The 17,083-nt window shown below is 43.2% G+C and overlaps 1 protein-coding gene across 5 annotated transcripts in view; it reads left to right on the forward strand.

The window, feature by feature from the left end:
• The window catches only part of MTA1 (metastasis associated 1), a 79,189-nt gene extending 62,337 nt beyond the window's left edge, over positions 1-16,852 (forward strand). For 2 of the 5 annotated variants that reach the window (XM_042029834.1, XM_042029832.1), the window contains exons 18-21: positions 2,875-2,886; positions 7,823-7,854; positions 10,721-10,872; positions 15,172-16,852. In XM_042029834.1, coding sequence (XP_041885768.1) covers positions 2,875-2,886; positions 7,823-7,854; positions 10,721-10,872; positions 15,172-15,310 — 335 coding nt within the window. In that variant the 3' untranslated portion in view covers positions 15,311-16,852. Of the gene's footprint in view, positions 1-2,874; positions 2,887-7,822; positions 7,855-10,720; positions 10,874-15,171 lie in introns of those variants that run through there. The other 3 variants (XM_042029833.1, XM_042029835.1, XM_042029836.1) reach the window with 3 other exon arrangements.
• Positions 16,853-17,083: the final 231 nt, after the last annotated feature.

Raw genomic sequence — 17,083 nt, forward strand, 5'->3', positions numbered from 1 at the left:
GCTACTGTAACTCCAGCTAAGCAATTTTAACTTTTCTTTTTCTGACTCATCTCTGCTTAATCCTTGAGACCTGAACTTTTTCAAGCTCTGAATATGATTCGTCTGGCCAGCCATCTTGAGTTTTGACCAGTGACTGAATTCCAAGAACAGGAATATAGTCTTAATCTCATGTTCTCACTACCTCCACTTTATTTTACAAGAAGATTGCAGTTCTTTCATCTGTTTTGTTTCCCTCATCCTTAAATCATGTTGGAGGCACCATTAGGCAATACCCTTCCCAGCTCTCCTTCAACATTAAATCAGCATGGACAAATTGCTGCAGAATCCTATTTTTGGAACATGAAAAGTACATGGAGTCTCATAAGCTGTCAAATACAGTGAGATGTTAAAAAATTATTAGTTTATTGCTTTTTCATTGATGTTCTGGAGCTTGACTGACAATCTTTGCCATGAAACTTCCTCTAGAGAGAGAGAGGATGTTTTGTGTGCAGGAACCTGTTTACTTGATTCCTTACAGCCATGCAGGGTGGGATCTATGTAATACTTGTCAATGCAAATTCCTGCTGGGGGAAGGGAGGGAGCATTGTTAGATTTTTATTTTTCTCCTCTCTCTTTTACACCATGCTAGCTTTCATCTAATGAAATTTGTTTTTCACGGTCATCACATGCACTCTAAAATTGTCAGAAAGAGGGAGAACATGAATGAGTAGCTGCAATAAAGGGAAGGCTTTTCCCAGCAACAAACTTGCATTGATGACATGGTAGCGGATCGAATGCTGAAAATTGGAGAGGGTTTATAGAAGAGCCATGAAAACAGTGAAGGGACTGGAAAACACACTGTATAATGGAAAACGCTTTTATCAAACTGGAAGTTGTAGATGTTTGTCTCTGCTGACAGGAACAGCAGAAGTATAATAATAGAGGGCTTTTTAGTCTAGCTGGGAGTGGAATAATGAGCTGTGGTAGCCAGAAGGTACAGTAGAGAACTTTGGCTGGAAACAAGCTGCAGATTTTGGAGTGAGGTTAATTAACTGTTGGAATACCTTGCTTCCTTGCTTCTGCTGCTAGGGATTTGTAAACCCAAATGGAATGTCAGTCTAATTTAACGTGTTCTGGTTCATTGTTTCTCACATCCTTTTTGGGAAACGTGAATGAACCAGAAATGGAAGCATTCATCAGCCTGGCATAGCCTTAGTTCAGTTATCAAGAGATGAGCATGACAGTGGAAAATACCGTTTTTGAACAAAAACAGCTATAAAGGTGGAAAGATAGGGAAGTTCTCCACCAGCTGTCTAGGGGACCAAAATTATCTCAATATTTTATATATATATATATATATGCATGGTTTTTTCTGGCTGACTTAGACTTGCAGAAAATATGGACTTACCTGTATCCATAAGTTGCATTAAAATTCTGCCTTTTATCACCAGTGACATCAGCTGTCTTTCTAAACTGAAGGATAACCAGCCAATGGAAACTTTGCCATCCAGGAATTAATGTAAATGGCAGGGAGTATTGGTCCTTTAACAAATGGTGTGGTGCTGGAGAAAAGGCCTGGCTTTAGCTGTTGAAATCCAAATCCCAGTAATGCTAACTAGTGACAAGAGAGCAGATGTTCAGTGCCAGCTGCAGCACAGCTGGGAAGAATGTCAAATTGCTTGAACTGCTTTTTGGAGACCCCAAGAACCATGTGGCTGTGCAACTTCCTTGCTTTAAGATTATCTGCCAAAAGTACTAATTATTTTTGAGAATTCTACGTGGGATTTTGTATTCAGATGCTAAGTGAAACAATTTTCACTTGCCTTCAGTTTAGCCTTGATACTGTGATTAGGTTCTTTTGGTGTTATGAAGAAAGATCTGAAAATAAAATCAGCAGATGGGCATCATGCTCTGTGGATCAGCTAGTGAAAACCATTTCATTTAGGAGCGATGGCATGGAGTAAGATGCAAATGTTGATTGAGAGGAGAGTGCATATCCCTAGGCAATGGTAGAGAGCAGGTGTAATTAATGTGAGAGGAAATTAATGTATAACAGAACAAGGGCAGAATTGCAAATGCCCTGGATAGTACAAAGCCTGAATTTGTAATTGAGTGGAATATGTGACACATATCATTCATATATATATATACACACATATATATGTATATGATTGTATAATATTCCCGATGCTAAGAACAGTGAATAATTCAGTGCTTTCTAGTTTAGATAGCTTGGATCAGCAAATCCTAAAGCAGTGAGGTGCATAGTTTTGTTTCCTTTTTTTAACCACGTAGTGTGTTACAGCCAGGCAGAATCTACCATGATGCTCTTTTTGGAATAGGGGTGGATGGCATTGATTGGCTCAACCCTGAGACAGATAGCAGCTCTCCCTTCTCAATGTGCTTATCCAAGGGTAGCTGCTGGCTCTCTGCAGTTGGATGTCACTGTTCAGAAAGTATTAGCAGGGTCCTTGAAGTACTTGTAGCAGGAGGTACAGCTTTGCATGAACAGACACATCATCTGTGAGGTGCTGTGGTTACAGCAAGTGAGTGTGACCTGCTAGACCAAGCATTTTAGGAAGTGCTGTCCAAATCCAGTGAGGTTAATGTGTAAGGGTTGGTGGAAGGAGGTGGGTACAGACCAGTACTTACTCATCCAAAATTAAAGCTGCTCTTTGCAAAATCTCTCATTTGGAGTTACTGTGTGTTTAATGTCGTCTTGGTTTTATCTGTCCAGCAGAGAACTGGGATCACTTCTGTGTTTCATTACAACCAAACCAGTCTGTGTTTCTCTATTTGTTGCATGGAGCTGAGCTACTGTATTCTGAACTATGTGAATCTTTCCTTTTTTAACCTTAAATATTTTCTTTCCTTTTCCTTTGCCAATCTTGGTAGGAACTTACTTAGGTAAGTAAATTACAATTTTAACATTTTTTTTATGTACAGCAGAATTTTAAGAGAATGTTACTCTAGGTGGTGTTTGGTACAATTTATGCTTTTTTCTGCTTGTTGCAGTTACATTTCTGAGAGTTTGTAGCCTCTGATTGTTAGCAGGTGGACACTCACAGTGGTAAAACACTCTTGGTAGTTATAAGAGAGGGAGGGGTGCTAAAGTGTTCTTGCAAGCTGGCAAAAAAGTGTATGTGTGTGTATGTCAACACACTGAGACTGCCTCAAGTGAACCAGTAACTTGGAAGTGAAATCCTTGTTCATCAAGCCTCATTCATGCGTGAATTTTTATATTTTTTTCTAGCTTGCTCACAAATGTGGTACTGTTGGTGTTTTTGTTACTGCTGGGAAGGATGGAGTCCCAGAAGGAGGATTACTTTTGGAAAAGGAAAATGCATATGAAGAGTATATGGATTTTAGAAAGCAATAGTAACGTCACTGGTTGTGAAAGAGTGCGTGAAATTATCTGCATTCATTGTGACTGAAGATGTGCTTCTGAATCTTAATGCATATTACATGTTTTGTATGATATTTCTTGTGGGTAAACAAAGTAAAAACCAAATGCCATCTGTGACTAATTGCTTGATGAAGGACCCATTTTTTTGTGTGTGGTGGATATGCTGAAGACTGGAGTTAGTAACTGAGTAAATACAAGTTTGACAACTCTGAGTTGTGTCCAGGCTGGAAGCTGGCCTACTCTTCCTTCTTGGCACAAGGGTCAGTTCTGTACAGACTTGTGTCAGACTGTGAACTGGGCTGTAAATACACAGCAGCAGTGTGTATGTTCAAGTATGGAAAAGCATTGGAAGGTTTCTGACCAAGCAGAAAGTTCTCCATGCTTCAGCAGCTTCTTGAAGTTTGCTGTAGTAGCTTCATGGGAATATCCCTGTGCTCCAGCCTGCATTAGGCTCACTGCTGAGGGTTTGAGCTCTCTTGCTTCTCCACATGGCAGTTGTGTGGTGTTGGCAAAACAGCAGGCAGAATTGGAGCAGTGGGAGTAATTTTGGAATTCTGCCATTGAGATGCTGAGTCGCTGGGGATGGGACTGGATCAGCAAAGAGCATATCTAGAATCAGGCATCCTGTGGGACCAGATGTGCTGGTTTGCTTTCCATTGGGAAATTAGATTCCCCCTTCCACTCTGTTTTTGGGTGCCAGCTATCCCCTACTCCCACAGCATGTTCTTGGGGTGGTGCTGTAGTTGCTGCTGTAAGTTTGGGCATTCTCTCATTCAATATTTTTTTTTTACAAATCCAAAAGTGTGATATTCAAATGACATGAGATGGGTGGAAAGGAACAGTTTGGTTGGCTGAGAGGTGGTTTCTCCATCCTTGAAAGATAAAACGAAGCTGTAAAGTAGCAGCAGTAACAGACTTGTGTTGCTGTTTGTGGTAGTCCTTCCTGTGCTTCTTTGGGAGAAAGTATATTCACCTGCAGCTTTGGTACTTCAGGAATGAAGGGATCATTAGGGCATAGTAACCTGCTGGACTGGTTTTCAGCCAAAATCTCTGTGATTGTGCTTAGCTTGAGGAACAGTTCCGAGGTCCTTGGCACTGAGCTGTGGGGAGCAGAGACATGCCCTGAGGGTGCCAGTTAATCTCTGTGCAGTGATCAGCTGTTTTATTGCTGTTTCAGTAAGATGTAGAATTGTCTGTGGCAAAGGACATTTATGATTCTCTGCAGCTATACCTTCAATTGACTTTGTCTCCATTTTATCCTCTGGGGCTTCCTCTTTATTTCAGTGTATACAGGAGACTGGCAGGAGGAATTGGATGGCAAGAGATTTTCTACAGCTTTGGGTTCTTTTCAGTGGTATGGAAAAAAACCCTTAACATTTAATCTGGAGTTTTCAGTGTATATTTCAATTTCTTTGGCTGCAAAAGAGTGGAAGACCTGCTTAGATTTGTCACTGTAGACCTTTACACTTAGTGGTTTTAAAGGTTTGGTCAATCCTGAAAACACTTCTTTTTGTTGTTTGTGTATTTTTGTGTCATTTGGAGGAGGTCAGTGTTGTTTCTGATGTGGAGCTGTGTAAATTCAAGCAGTTGGACCTGAGATACCATCAAAAGGGATAATCACACTTTCTACCCTGTGTCTTCTCTAGACATTCCTACCTGAAATATAGTAAGACTTTTATTTTTTTTTTTCCTGGAGAGGAGCTGCCAGACCTGTTGTATTTTGCTCCTGGTTTAAATTCGTATGCTGTCTATTTTTAACCTGCTCGTGGATGCATGGGGAGACATCTCTCAAACCTTGATCTGTGAAAGTGGAGCAGGCACATGGGGCAGGTGTGAGTCTGGCATGGTGGTTCCCTGCCTGTCCCACCACCCACCCAGAGACACAGGATTGGTTTAGTTCTTAGAGGTGCCTGTCTGGCAGGCTTCATCTCTAACACAGAAGCCACCAAAAACTTTTGGGTGAGAATCCATTGTTTCCAGTACAGATGCATCCTGTTGACTTGCCAGCTGTTCTGCAATGGGTTACAGATGTTGTGCTGTCTCTCTGCCTCTCTTTGGTGATGATTGTGCATAAAAGTTTCTCATTTAATAGCAGTGCTTTGGCTACCTATGCTTTTACTGTGCTTGTACTTTTTAGATTTCAAACTGAATAAGGTCATTTTAGTGCCTGTTTTCATTCTTTCAGACTTCAGTTATTGAAGTGTGACTAAAGTGAAAATTCGTGGATTAATTCACTAATATTAATATGCTAATTGATACCTTATTGCTGTGAAAGCAAGGGTATAAATGGCATTGAAACTTTAGCTTTGTTTTGTGTCCTATTTTACTGGAACAAAAAGTTGTCATGGGCAGCTTTATCCTAGAAACGGTAGTTTGGGAATGAGGTGTGTCCCTGTTGTTAGCACTGCTTCTGTGCTGCTTGAGGGCTCTGAAGCTTTGTGGCTCAGAGCAAGCAGCAGTTCTGCTCAGCCTTTGCTCAGTTTGCATCCCTCAGCTTCTCAGCATGGAATATTCTGGTTTAATTCTGGTGCTTGGGGATAGGATAGCACTGTTTACTGTCTGTTGTACATCCAGCAATAGTCATTGCAGCAGCAGCCACCTATCAGGACAGTCTTTTCTGGCATCGGGGTGTTCTTAGTACAAGAAACGAACGAATCTGGAGTGTGGTTAAAACAAAATGTGTGGCTTCAATCCAGGGACTAGCATCAGTTGATTTCCATCTCTCAGAGTCTCTGTGAATGGAGAAACGAAAGAGGGAAGAAAATAACAAGTGCTGGAGCTTAGCTCTGAAGCTGACAGATTCTGGTTGCATCCTGCTGGCTGTGCTGTTTCCCAGCATCCGTGGAGCCCTTTGTCCATCCATCCCAAACAGCTGCTCACAGCTGTGTTTTGGATGTGATGGCTGCTCCCATGTAAAAACAAATTATTATCTGGCGCCTGCACTGCCTTTGTCAACATCCAAAGGCTGTTACTGGGCTTCTTATTTGGTGCCTGGTACATCTGTCCTACAGACTTGATGGAAATCTTTTTGGCAGCTATTTCTTCATCTCTGTGGATACTTAGGCACAAAAATGCAGCAAAAACTGAAACCATGTGTCTTCCCATTTGAAGTAGCTAACAGCATCTGCATCTAACAGCATAACATCTACACAGGATGGAAAATACACTTGATATAAACTGTTGATTCTAATGTGGTATTGTGATACTCAATGCTCAGAAAACGTCCCCTGTTCCGCCTTCCTCGCTCCAGGTATTTTACTGTGCCCTGTGTTTCCTGTCATACTCATGGAAGAACAGTGTGTTTGGTTTTACCAGTGAGAACCTCCAGGAACCTGCTGGAATACAGACCATGAGCTGTGAAAGTTCATTCTTGCTGGATTCTTTAAAAAGCTTTTCTCTTTCATCCCAGCTAACCCACTAGCAATAGGAATGTTCAAAGATCCTATGAATGTGAGAGCAGAATTCCTGCTGAGACCTTTGGAGCCAGCAATAACATTTGCTGGTGCCTGTCCTGTAGTACCTGTTGGATTTGATGCACTGACAGTTTGGTTCTCAGCCAGAAGGGGCTGAGGAAGGTGGTTTGGTGCACAGGTGTTAATGGAATGGTGTTTTCTGGGAACGTGCATCTTGGGAAACCAAATGGTGCTAACAAACAGCTTTATTGGGTCTCCCAGTCCATTTTGTGCCAGGCCATGCTGCCTTTTAGCAACATGCCTTTCCCTCACATCCCAGGAGCTTTGTGTGTCCTTCAGGGTCCTGTGTATGCACAGTACAGTTGAGGGCAGTGTGAGGAGGTACCTGATAGCACAGCAAAGCACCTGGTCACACCGAGTCGCGGTGCCTGGTGCTGTTTTTGTGGCTGGGAAAGGGCTCCGTGTGATAGCTGCAATGGCTGTGCTCTGTGCCTGAGGAGGTGTTTACTTGTGGCAGGTTCAGTAGATACACTCTGTTTGCTAACAGCTTGTAGCTGACATCTGAGCTGAGGAGTTCCCAGGGGACCCAAGGAGGATAAGAAAGATTCTGTTTGTTGCTGCCTTGACAGTGAATAATGCCTTCCACTTTCTCCTTCTTGACGTCAGTAAATTCCTCAGACTAAAAGAGAACGTCAGATTTTTCCCCAGACGTGCGGAAAACCTCGGATCTGAAAGAGGAGGTGTGCTTCTAGTGGTAGCTTGAAGCAAGGTTTGAGTAAATGGAGAAGAGACTGGGTGAATGGAACGTGTTTGTAATTTGGGGCCTCTGCTCTTCAAGCCGTGTTGTCAAGGAAGCTTTTCTCCGTCACCTTTCTAGGAGGGCAGAAGTCAGTTCAGTAGGCAACTCTAGGCTTAGCAAAACAACACAGTTGTAATCATAGCTGCGTGTGTTTTGATTTTGTACTTTTTTCTGTCTTGGAAAAGCAATGGTCTTACCAGCTCTATTCTCTTTCCTGTTTGTTAGGTCTGCCTAACCACGGACAAACCAGACAAATGGTAAGAGAATGTTCATTTAACCAAAACAGGGAAAAGAAGAATTATTAACCCACACTAGATAGAACACCCCATTAAACCGTAGTGCTTCACTTCCACCTTTGCTGTTTGCAGCTGGTCATACTTCCCAATTCAATGAAAAGTAAAAGAAAAAAAATTTTGGGTCATCTGAATCATCGTAGTGGTTAAATACAATTTAAACCTCAAATCTATCTATGTAGCTATAAAAGAGATCCTGTTTTGAACGGAGCATTTTGTTTCTCCTCATGCAGAAACTGAGTGGCTGCTTACAGCAAAGTTCTAGGATGTGTTTCTAGGTGGAATGTGTTTCCCTGAAGGAGAAAGGTTTAAACGATGGAAGGATTTCTTTGGAAAACAGTTTCTTTTTTATTATTTTTTTAGCAAGTTGGTGTGCAAGTTACCTGCTGAGAATGCTTGTATTTTACGTTCTTTTTTTGAGTAAAATTTATTTGTAGCCTTTCATCTATTGTGCTGAGTTTAGTCAAAGGACAGAAGCAAATAGCCAGTCTGATTGATGTGTCTGGCAAAATGCTTTCTCACTAAATTGTGAAGGGGCCAGTCCAAAGGCTGTGCATACCTTTTCCCCCTTGCACGTGGCTTATGGGAAACAACTTCAAGCATACTTCCCCCCCCCGACCCCCCCCCCCCAAAATGATCTTCTGATGCTGATCAAGTGGAGCTTGCCTCATCAGCTGAAGTGCCACAATACATTAGTGTCAGCAGGGTCCCTGTGACACAGGTCAGCCAGCAGCAGGTGTGACCGATGGTCACTGGACAGTGATCACAGGCATTATTAAACCTGACAGTGTTCTGGGGTAGTGTGCAGTGGCCTGAGGAGAGGCTAGAACTTGGGCATGCTGGGCTGCTTGTAATAACAGAGCATTCCTTCGGTTTGTTCCTTGATCCGAAGTGGTAAATTGCATTCCTCCACGAATTCAACTTCATTTTTTGTCACTGAGAAGACTGGCTACTTGTTTGTGTCTGCTGAATAAACCAACTCAGAGCAGTGGGAGAAATCTGTGATGACTTAACACTTTTTAGGTGTTTTAGGGTGAAACTCCCAGAACTGCCTTGATTTCTGGTTGCCTGATCAAGTGTGAATGAAAAATTCAAGGTCCTCATTTCAGGATGTATCATTTGAAATAGATTTTACCATGCAGGTAGAGAAAAGGCAACCTGGAAGCACAGGGGTGCCCTTTCTAGGTATTTCCAAGAACTTTTTCTGGAGTTGTTCTCCTGTATATCTTGCATATGTGGAGAAAATATCCTTTGCAACCATAATGAAGGGATTTTCTTGGAGAAACCTGGAGGGGGTAAAAAAAAAAAAAAAAAAAAAGCCATCAGAAAAGCTTTTATTTGAAAACTTTTGCTTAACAAATGTCAAATCTAAAAGTAATTGTTGGAAGTATTTCAGTGGTCTGCTGCGGTGCTGAAGTTGTCTTGTGTAACATGGAGTTGGGCAACTAAGAAATTACATTGTTATTGCACTTGTATGCAACAGTTTTAAAGAGCTTAGGATTTTAAAAGGGAGGGTTTTGTTTGTTTAGCTCTAAAGCCCTAATGTTCTACAAGAAGCAGATCTTGCTAGAGCAGTTGATTAAGGCTGGTCAAAAAAAAAGTCATTATCATTTTTTGTTTTCTGCTCAGATACAAAATGAGATAGATGCAGGGTTTTGTTGGGTTTTTTCCCTTGGTTTTCAGCCTGAAGTCTTCCCTTTCTAAGTCAAGGTGTTACAATTCGGTTGAGCTATTGCAATGACCTGACACTTAAGGATATGAAGACCCCATATCCCCACCATGCCTTTTGAGGTGGATCTCCCAGGGCAGACATCTCTCACGTACACCCTTAGTTTCCCATTCCATGGGCAGAAGGGAAAGCCTTGGTGCATCTGGGGAGATGGTCTGATCTTGGACACTAGCCTGTGAAATACCAGAATTTAATTTATACCAGGGTGTTTTCTGACCAGCTTTAATTTATGCATATCACATTTTCTGGGCCTTCATTGTGCATCTTTCCCAGCTGTTCAGTGTTACTGATTTCAGTGGGATTTCTCAATGTGCTGATCAGCAGGAAGAGGGGCAGCAGAACTGGACTTCAGTGATCAAGGACAGCTGCATTTGAGAAGCTTAACACTTTGCTCCTTTTCATCTGCACCTCTCTTAATAACAGCTCATGTTTTTCCAGCTGAGTGTAAGGGGGTTACTGTGAGTCTGGAAAATGATGCCTGTGTTGATTCGCAAAGCAAATGTGTTGTTGTGGGAAATCTGTGGTGTTCAATACTAAAAGGGTTTTATCATGAAAGCTGCTAAGCTTTGTAGTACTAGATTTGTTTTCAGCAACATATTTAATTCTATACTATCCTCATTAAATATTAACCTCCCTAGAACAAAAAGGACACGGGTAAGTTTGGTACTCCAGAATAAATGTAAATTCTGATTTTTGTATTTGATTTGCTCTGTAGCTAGATTTCTTTCCCTGAAATCAATAGAGTTGCTCTAGATTCATGGTAGTAGCTGAAATCTAAGTCTGATGCTCAATCTTTCGAACTTGATGTCATCTTTCAGACACAAGCAACAAACTATTGGTAATGCCTTCCATTTATTACTTGTCCTGTCGCTGAAGTATTGCTGTCCTATTGCATATCAAAGGTGCCTGACTTGTACTGCTTGTGAACAATGGCTTATATGTGAATTCTGTGTTCAGTCCTGGGCCAGAGGGGGAGGAATTTACCTTAAGCTCTCAGCAAGCCATATGAAAACTTTAACTCTCTTTTCCTTTGAGTGCTTAGCACATGTTGCTGCAGGTTTGTTGCAGTCCATAACTGTGCTGTTTTATGTATCACGTTAGGGACCAAGCCGAAACTTGCTGCTCAATGGGAAATCATACCCAACAAAAGTCCGATTAATTCGTGGTGGATCCATGCCTCCAGTGAAAAGGAGGAGGATGAACTGGATTGATGCACCAGATGATGTTTTTTACATGGCCACTGAAGAAACCAGGTAGGAAATGTGGTCTTTCAGAGGCTTTAAGGGGAGGTCTTTCGGTTTGTGGGTGCTGCAGCTGGTGGTGTGGTTAGAGAGGAATCTCATCAGCAGATCTGTTGCTACAAACTGAATGCCGAGACCACAGCCAGTGCTGAGGTGGGTAAAGGGTGGGAAATACCTAATCATGCACTTACATTCCAGAGAAAGTAGATTCTTGTTCTTCTTCCAGAGCAGTTGCTGTAGGAGATGGGCACAAAGGGAAGGAAGACTGAGGTGGGAAGTTCACATGGTTCAGACCCATCACTGCTCTTGGAGGTCCCATCGCAGTGGGACAGGACAGGGGCCTCCTGTCTCGTGAGTGATGCTGAGGAGCAGAGCCTCCTGTGCACAGAGCTCTGCATGTCCTCTTGCATGCTGAACTCTCTTGTATTACCCTGCAGAACATCTCCACGTGTGTCTGGGTCCTGAAACCTGCAAGTGACAGAGGGTTTCTATGGGCTGAGGTGACTCATTTACCACTCATGGTGGTTTATATTTGCCACCAGTAGTGGTGAGATTTAGTCCTGCAGTGTCCATCTGCCTTCTTTGGTGATACTGCTTCTGCTAATCCTAGTCCTTGTTGGTCTGCCCACAGGATAAAAATAGTGAAAGAAACTTCCCTTGTGTGAGTTTCACTTCAAACTGTTTACAAACTGCTGACAGAGTGGTAGAAGCTATGTGACCTGATCCCTAAGGCAAAGTTCCCAGTACTGGTATTCCTAGGATGGGAGGGTTGCTTCTGGGTGTGGTGAGAAGGTAGAGAAATTGGCTTGTGTGGTTTCCTCCCAAGAACTTGATGCCTCCCTCCTGGGTAACCTTGAGGAAGGTCAGAGCAAAGCCGCAGCCCTGCTTTCCAGCCCTCTCTGACAGCAGAGGTGCTGTCTGGCTTCTGTCCTGGTCTGAAGCCTGGAGTTATCAGCACGTGCATTATCAGTGCCCCAACAGCAGAGAAGCACTTACCTTCCCCTCCACTTGCAGAGATAGACCTGGGAATTACTGGATGTCTCAACCCTTCAAGTGACCAAGGAGATGGAGAGTTTTAGTGCTTTGTCTCTTCTGGTACTACTAAATTTGGCACTACTCTGAGTCTTCATTTGTTCAGCACAAAGGTCATAGTCAAGAGTCCTGACATCTCCAAACTTCTCCTTAGCTTGCAGTGCATTTCAAGTGTCAAGTAACTATTTTGTGGGCCTAGTATCAAAGATGGGCTTTGTAGAAAAGGTGACACTAGTAACATTCAAGTTATTAACCACTGATCTATTGGAAAATCAGATTTCAATGCAGAAACACCTTGTTAGAACTCAGAAGAAACGTGAAATGAATTTCCCTGTCAGACTTGTTCCTATGGACACCTTTTATGCAACATTTCACACCAGCTCATATCTTTGTCATGTCTTTCCCTTCTCCTTTCTGTGTCTGCAAGATGCTGTGAAAAAACCCAGTGGAATTCCATATACAACTGAAAAAAAGTGAGAGAAGGATTTAGTTTTCAGGGGAAGCAGATTCCTTATTACTACTGTTGCTCTGATAAAGAGGTAGTGGGATCCTGTTGCAGCACTCAGATTTACGTGCCACTGTGGACTCAGGGTATACAGTCTCTAATTCACTCCTTAGATGCTCAAGGGTTCTTTCATAATCATGCATTTAGGGAGCTCTTCTTGACATCTTCACCATCCAAGCCACATGAAATACGGCAGGTGCATGGTGGCAGCATGTCAGTACAAGGTCCTGGCTTTTGACCTGTACAGAACTGAGACGATATTCATCCAGAGTAGTGTTGGTTGTGACAACAGTTTACTGTAAAGACACAGAATCTTCTGCTCATACAGAACCACTGAGTGAGGCAGGAAAGATGAGTCCCACAGCAACCAGCACAACTCTAATAAAAATCATGGTTCCGTGATAGACATCATCTCAGTAAGATCTTGCTGCTTCCATTTAAAAATAGAGAGAGAAAGAAAGAAAGAAAAAAAAAAAACCCACACAGGCTTCTTTGTCTGATAGCTGTGCTGCTTAGCTGACTGATGAGTGGTGAAAGGAGATTTTTGGCAGCCTGTGAAGAGCAGGGAAGCCTGAGTGATGGAGCATTGTCAGCGGCACGGGTTTTCTGTCGGGCATTTCACCTCTAACTTTTCCCTGAACCATCTGCTGCATTCCACTGTCAGACTTGTTTGTGAGCTCTGAAACAATTTGAGCTTTGTGTTGGCTCCATAGCAATCAATCTAGCTGCAATATCTGCATATCATCCTCCAGCTGAGGGTCAGGCTGTGTTTCCAGTCACAGCAAGTAGGTTTCCCTGAAGTTCTACACGCTCCCCCTCTCCTTGTTTTTGTGTAGCCCAGTTGAGAATGGTGCTGGAAAACTGTACGGCTCTGAAGCAGTTTGAAAAGTTGGTGAAATGAAAGGAATAAGTTTTTGAATTGAAGGCTCACAGTAGGGAACTTGGCATTTATAACTCATGCAAGCGGAGGCAGCGAGTGACCTGATCAGAATCTAGAATGCTGGAGGATGTGTTTCTGATGGCAGTGTGGCTAATTGAGCACACGCGGGTGCTGCAAGGAGCTCTGCTGGCTAAAAGTGGATCAACTGCAGCCAAACATCTTGGAGGAGTCATTATATCAAGATTTTATTTTTTCTCTCCCCCACCACCACTTTGCCAGCTTGTTCTCACCTCTCCTCACCCTGTGGCCTTTTAGCTTTAGAATGTGCTGGAGAAACAGGGACACTGGGCAAACAAAGATGTGTCTGTGTAAGTGCCATGCAGCAGCTTGTCCTGCTCAGTGGGCAAAAAAACAAGTGAAGAGGACCAAATCTGACAAGAAGTGATTCCAAATTTTCAGCTGAAGCTGATGGTTTGTCAGTTCTGGTGGTGCTAAGGGTAAGTTTTTGAGGAGAATGGGGGAGGTATTTTGACCACTTTCTTCAGCAGCTGTCACATCTTAAAGACAGAAATCATAGCACAGTGATAGGCATCAGCTCAGTGAGAAGGTCTCTCTTCCCTTAACAAGTAAACCAACGAAAAAAACCCCAACAACCAACACAACCAACAAAAAGGGGTTTTGGCCCCAGCAGTGTTCCCTAAACAAAACTAGGGGATAGTTGGCTGAAATGTGGACTGTAAAGCCCTTCCTCTCTTGTCTTTCATGGGAAGCCAAAACCTTGTTCTGTCAGAAGCCTGTGAGGGAAGGCAGTGCTGTCTTACCAGACCCTTCTTGTTGCCCCAGTTCCTGAGCTGAAGGCTCATAGTGGGTACTGAATATTTATTATATTACTTTCCTTTCTAATCTCAATGTGCCTTTGACCACCACAACATCCCCATAAAAGAATTCCTCATTTTAATTATGCAGTATATTTTTCATTGTTGCTGGATTTTTGGGTTTGGGTGGGGTTTTTTATGATACTTCCTTTATCTCTAAGCTTGGTGTTGACAAAAAGAAACAAGCAATCATTCAGTGTTGTTTCTAACTTCTTTTGGTAATTTTAAAACTTTGGTGTATCTTTCTCTCCCTTCTCTCTGTCTCTCTCTCTCTCTTTCGCTTTCTGTCCTGCATCTCATAAGACTTGTTGCCAGTCTTGTACATATAGGGAAATCCGTAACCAGATAAAAGATGTGAATATTGCCCATTTCTGGGTTGTGCACACACAGTGTGGGAGAAGCAAGGGGGGGAAACACCCTGTTGGTGTTCCCAGCACGGGGCAAAGGCTCCAGTATTGGTTCACTGGTTGGTGGCTGTCATGGAGCTCCCCTGCGCAGTCAGCCTTGAGGTGCAGCTCCGTGGGTGATGGGCTCCCCTTGCAGAGGCAGCTGTGGGCAGCTGCTCGGGGCTGGCAATGGCAGAGTGCTCTGCACTGCAAGGTGGGAAGTGACCAGCGTTGCCAGAAGAGGTTTGGTTTTGACTTGGCTTTGTAAATTCCCCCAGAGCTGCCTGCAGCACATCCAGCTGATCAAAACAAATCCAGAATAAATCAGTGGTGTGGAAACTGGCTGTCCTGACTATTTCACATGTTCTATTCACAGCAAGAGACCCTGGTCCTACAAGGCTGGACCAGAATGCCTTCTGCTCTGCCAGGGAAGGGTTCTGGAGCAGAGAATGCAATTTCTTCTTCATTGGGGGGTTTATAAATCAGAAAATTTAATTTTCCCAGGGCAGACATTGCAGAAGGAACCATTGTCAGCCCACCCCACCAGGTGTGTGCAGGCCTGGTTTCCCTTGGAGAAATGGAGAAACCTACGGTGCCTCTGTAATCCGTCCCTTTCTTCCTTGCTGTCTGCAGGAAAATCCGCAAGCTGCTTTCCTCCTCCGAAGCCAAGCGAGCCGCCAGACGCCCTTACAAGCCTATTATCCTGCGGCCCATGCAGGCAGTGCAGCTCCGCCAGCCCATGAATGATGAGCCCATAATCATCGAGGATTAACGCTCGCCCAGCAGCGCTCCGCATGGCGGAGGATCTGCCGGGAAGAATCTCTCCTCCAGTATCTACTTGAGTTTCCATGGCTACAGCATTGAACTAACTGTTGAAGAGAGGGAACTTTTGAGGAACTGTTTTGCATCTTTTAAACCCTTAAAAGGAACTCAGTCCTGCTCTGAGCCTCTGACCACAGACTGCTCTCTCTCTCTCTCGCACTCTCCTTCTCTTTTTTTTTTTCTTTTTATTTTTTCCTTTTATTTTATTTTCTTTTTTGTTTTTTTTTAATTTTTAGTAGCCTCTTTTCCCTTTTGCTTCTACCCCTTTTGTAGAAGGGGGAGGGAAAGTAAGTTTAACTTATTAAGAGAATGTGGACTAGTACTTTTTAGCTTTGTTTCCTCTTCTGATGTATGAAGAGCTAGAACCCTTCATTTTGTGACTGAGCTCTCGTTGCAAAGCCATTTTTATGAGGCTGTGTTGTAAGATTTTCCTTTTCTCTTTTTTTTTAATTTTGTGGACTGTGCCATTTTTTTATTTCATTTATATTATTTCTTTTGTAGATAAATTTCCAATCTTTAACTGATATTTGAAAATAGGAGCTGAAGGCCAGCCCCAGGTTCAGCCAGTTTTCTTTGGTCCTGTCCCTTCTGTTTTTTGGATCATTTTGCACAGCCAGTTGTGCTCATGCACAAGACAGACCAACTCAGGCTGAGAAAGGAGTGAGCTAAGAACTGAAGAACCTTGCAGAACATTACACTAATGTTGTGTGCAGTGGAGCCAGGCTGCCAGAATTAGGTGTCCTTACTCTAGTTGCTCTCTGGGAGATGTGGCCCGTGGCATTCCTCCCGGTAACCAGCAGTTTGCGTGCTGCCTTCTCTGTGACATCTGGGATCCTACGTGCTGTTAGGCCACCAAGAGCCAGCAGTAGGCCCAGCAAGTGTAATGAATTGCTTTGCTCTGGCTCCAAGAGTCAAGTATACCAATGCCCAGGGACATTTTGCTTAGAACTCTGAACCTGTTTGTGCATCAGTGCTTTCGGACACGTTTCCCAGGATGAGACCTGGTTTCTCTTTAATTGCGTTACTGTATGTTTCCCATTTTGAAGGGACTTTAAATTACAGCTGGGTTTTCATTTGAACACATTGTGTCTGAATTTAAGTGTTTTTTTCCCCCCTTGACATTTCTTGTGTTTGAGGTTTCTTGCATCTCTTGAACTTCTTACGTATTTGCAAGTCTGTATAATTTCTTTTTCATATGTCTTCTCATGGCAGTGCATTTGCTGGATGCCCTGCTCAGTTTTGAAAGGATGTAAACTATCATTTGCAACTTGTGCTGATCTGTACATGTACCTGCCTCAAGCAGACACAGCATGTAATAACCCCCAAGTCATTCCATATGTGTCAGCGGTGAGATGAGCCAAAGTTGTATTTGGGTTATCACAGTCCAACCGTGATTCTGTGCAACTCTGCTAACCCCCTGGGTTAGACGGAAAGGAATCCCCACAAAATGAAAACAATTCAGTTAACTTTACTTAATAAACCTGGAAAGTGAGCTTTTGTGAAACATCTGCTTTTTGTCTCTTCTGAAACAGCCACCCTTGCTCGGGTTCCACGTGCCTGATGCACACAGCTCTGCACCTTCCTTCCCATCCCAGGGCTGTGTTCTGCTCTCCAGTGTCCCTGTGCCAGCAGTGCCGTTGTACAGGGCAAGAGTCGGAGTCACTCATAGTTTGATTCCTCTCCTGGGCACTTTAAACATTTCCAGCGCTTGAGAGGCTTCTCC

This window comes from Corvus kubaryi, unplaced genomic scaffold (assembly GCF_017639235.1).
Source record: "Corvus kubaryi isolate FWS band 111438036 unplaced genomic scaffold, C.kubaryi_AGA036_p1.0 37334, whole genome shotgun sequence".
Classification (NCBI taxonomy): domain Eukaryota; kingdom Metazoa; phylum Chordata; class Aves; order Passeriformes; family Corvidae; genus Corvus; species Corvus kubaryi.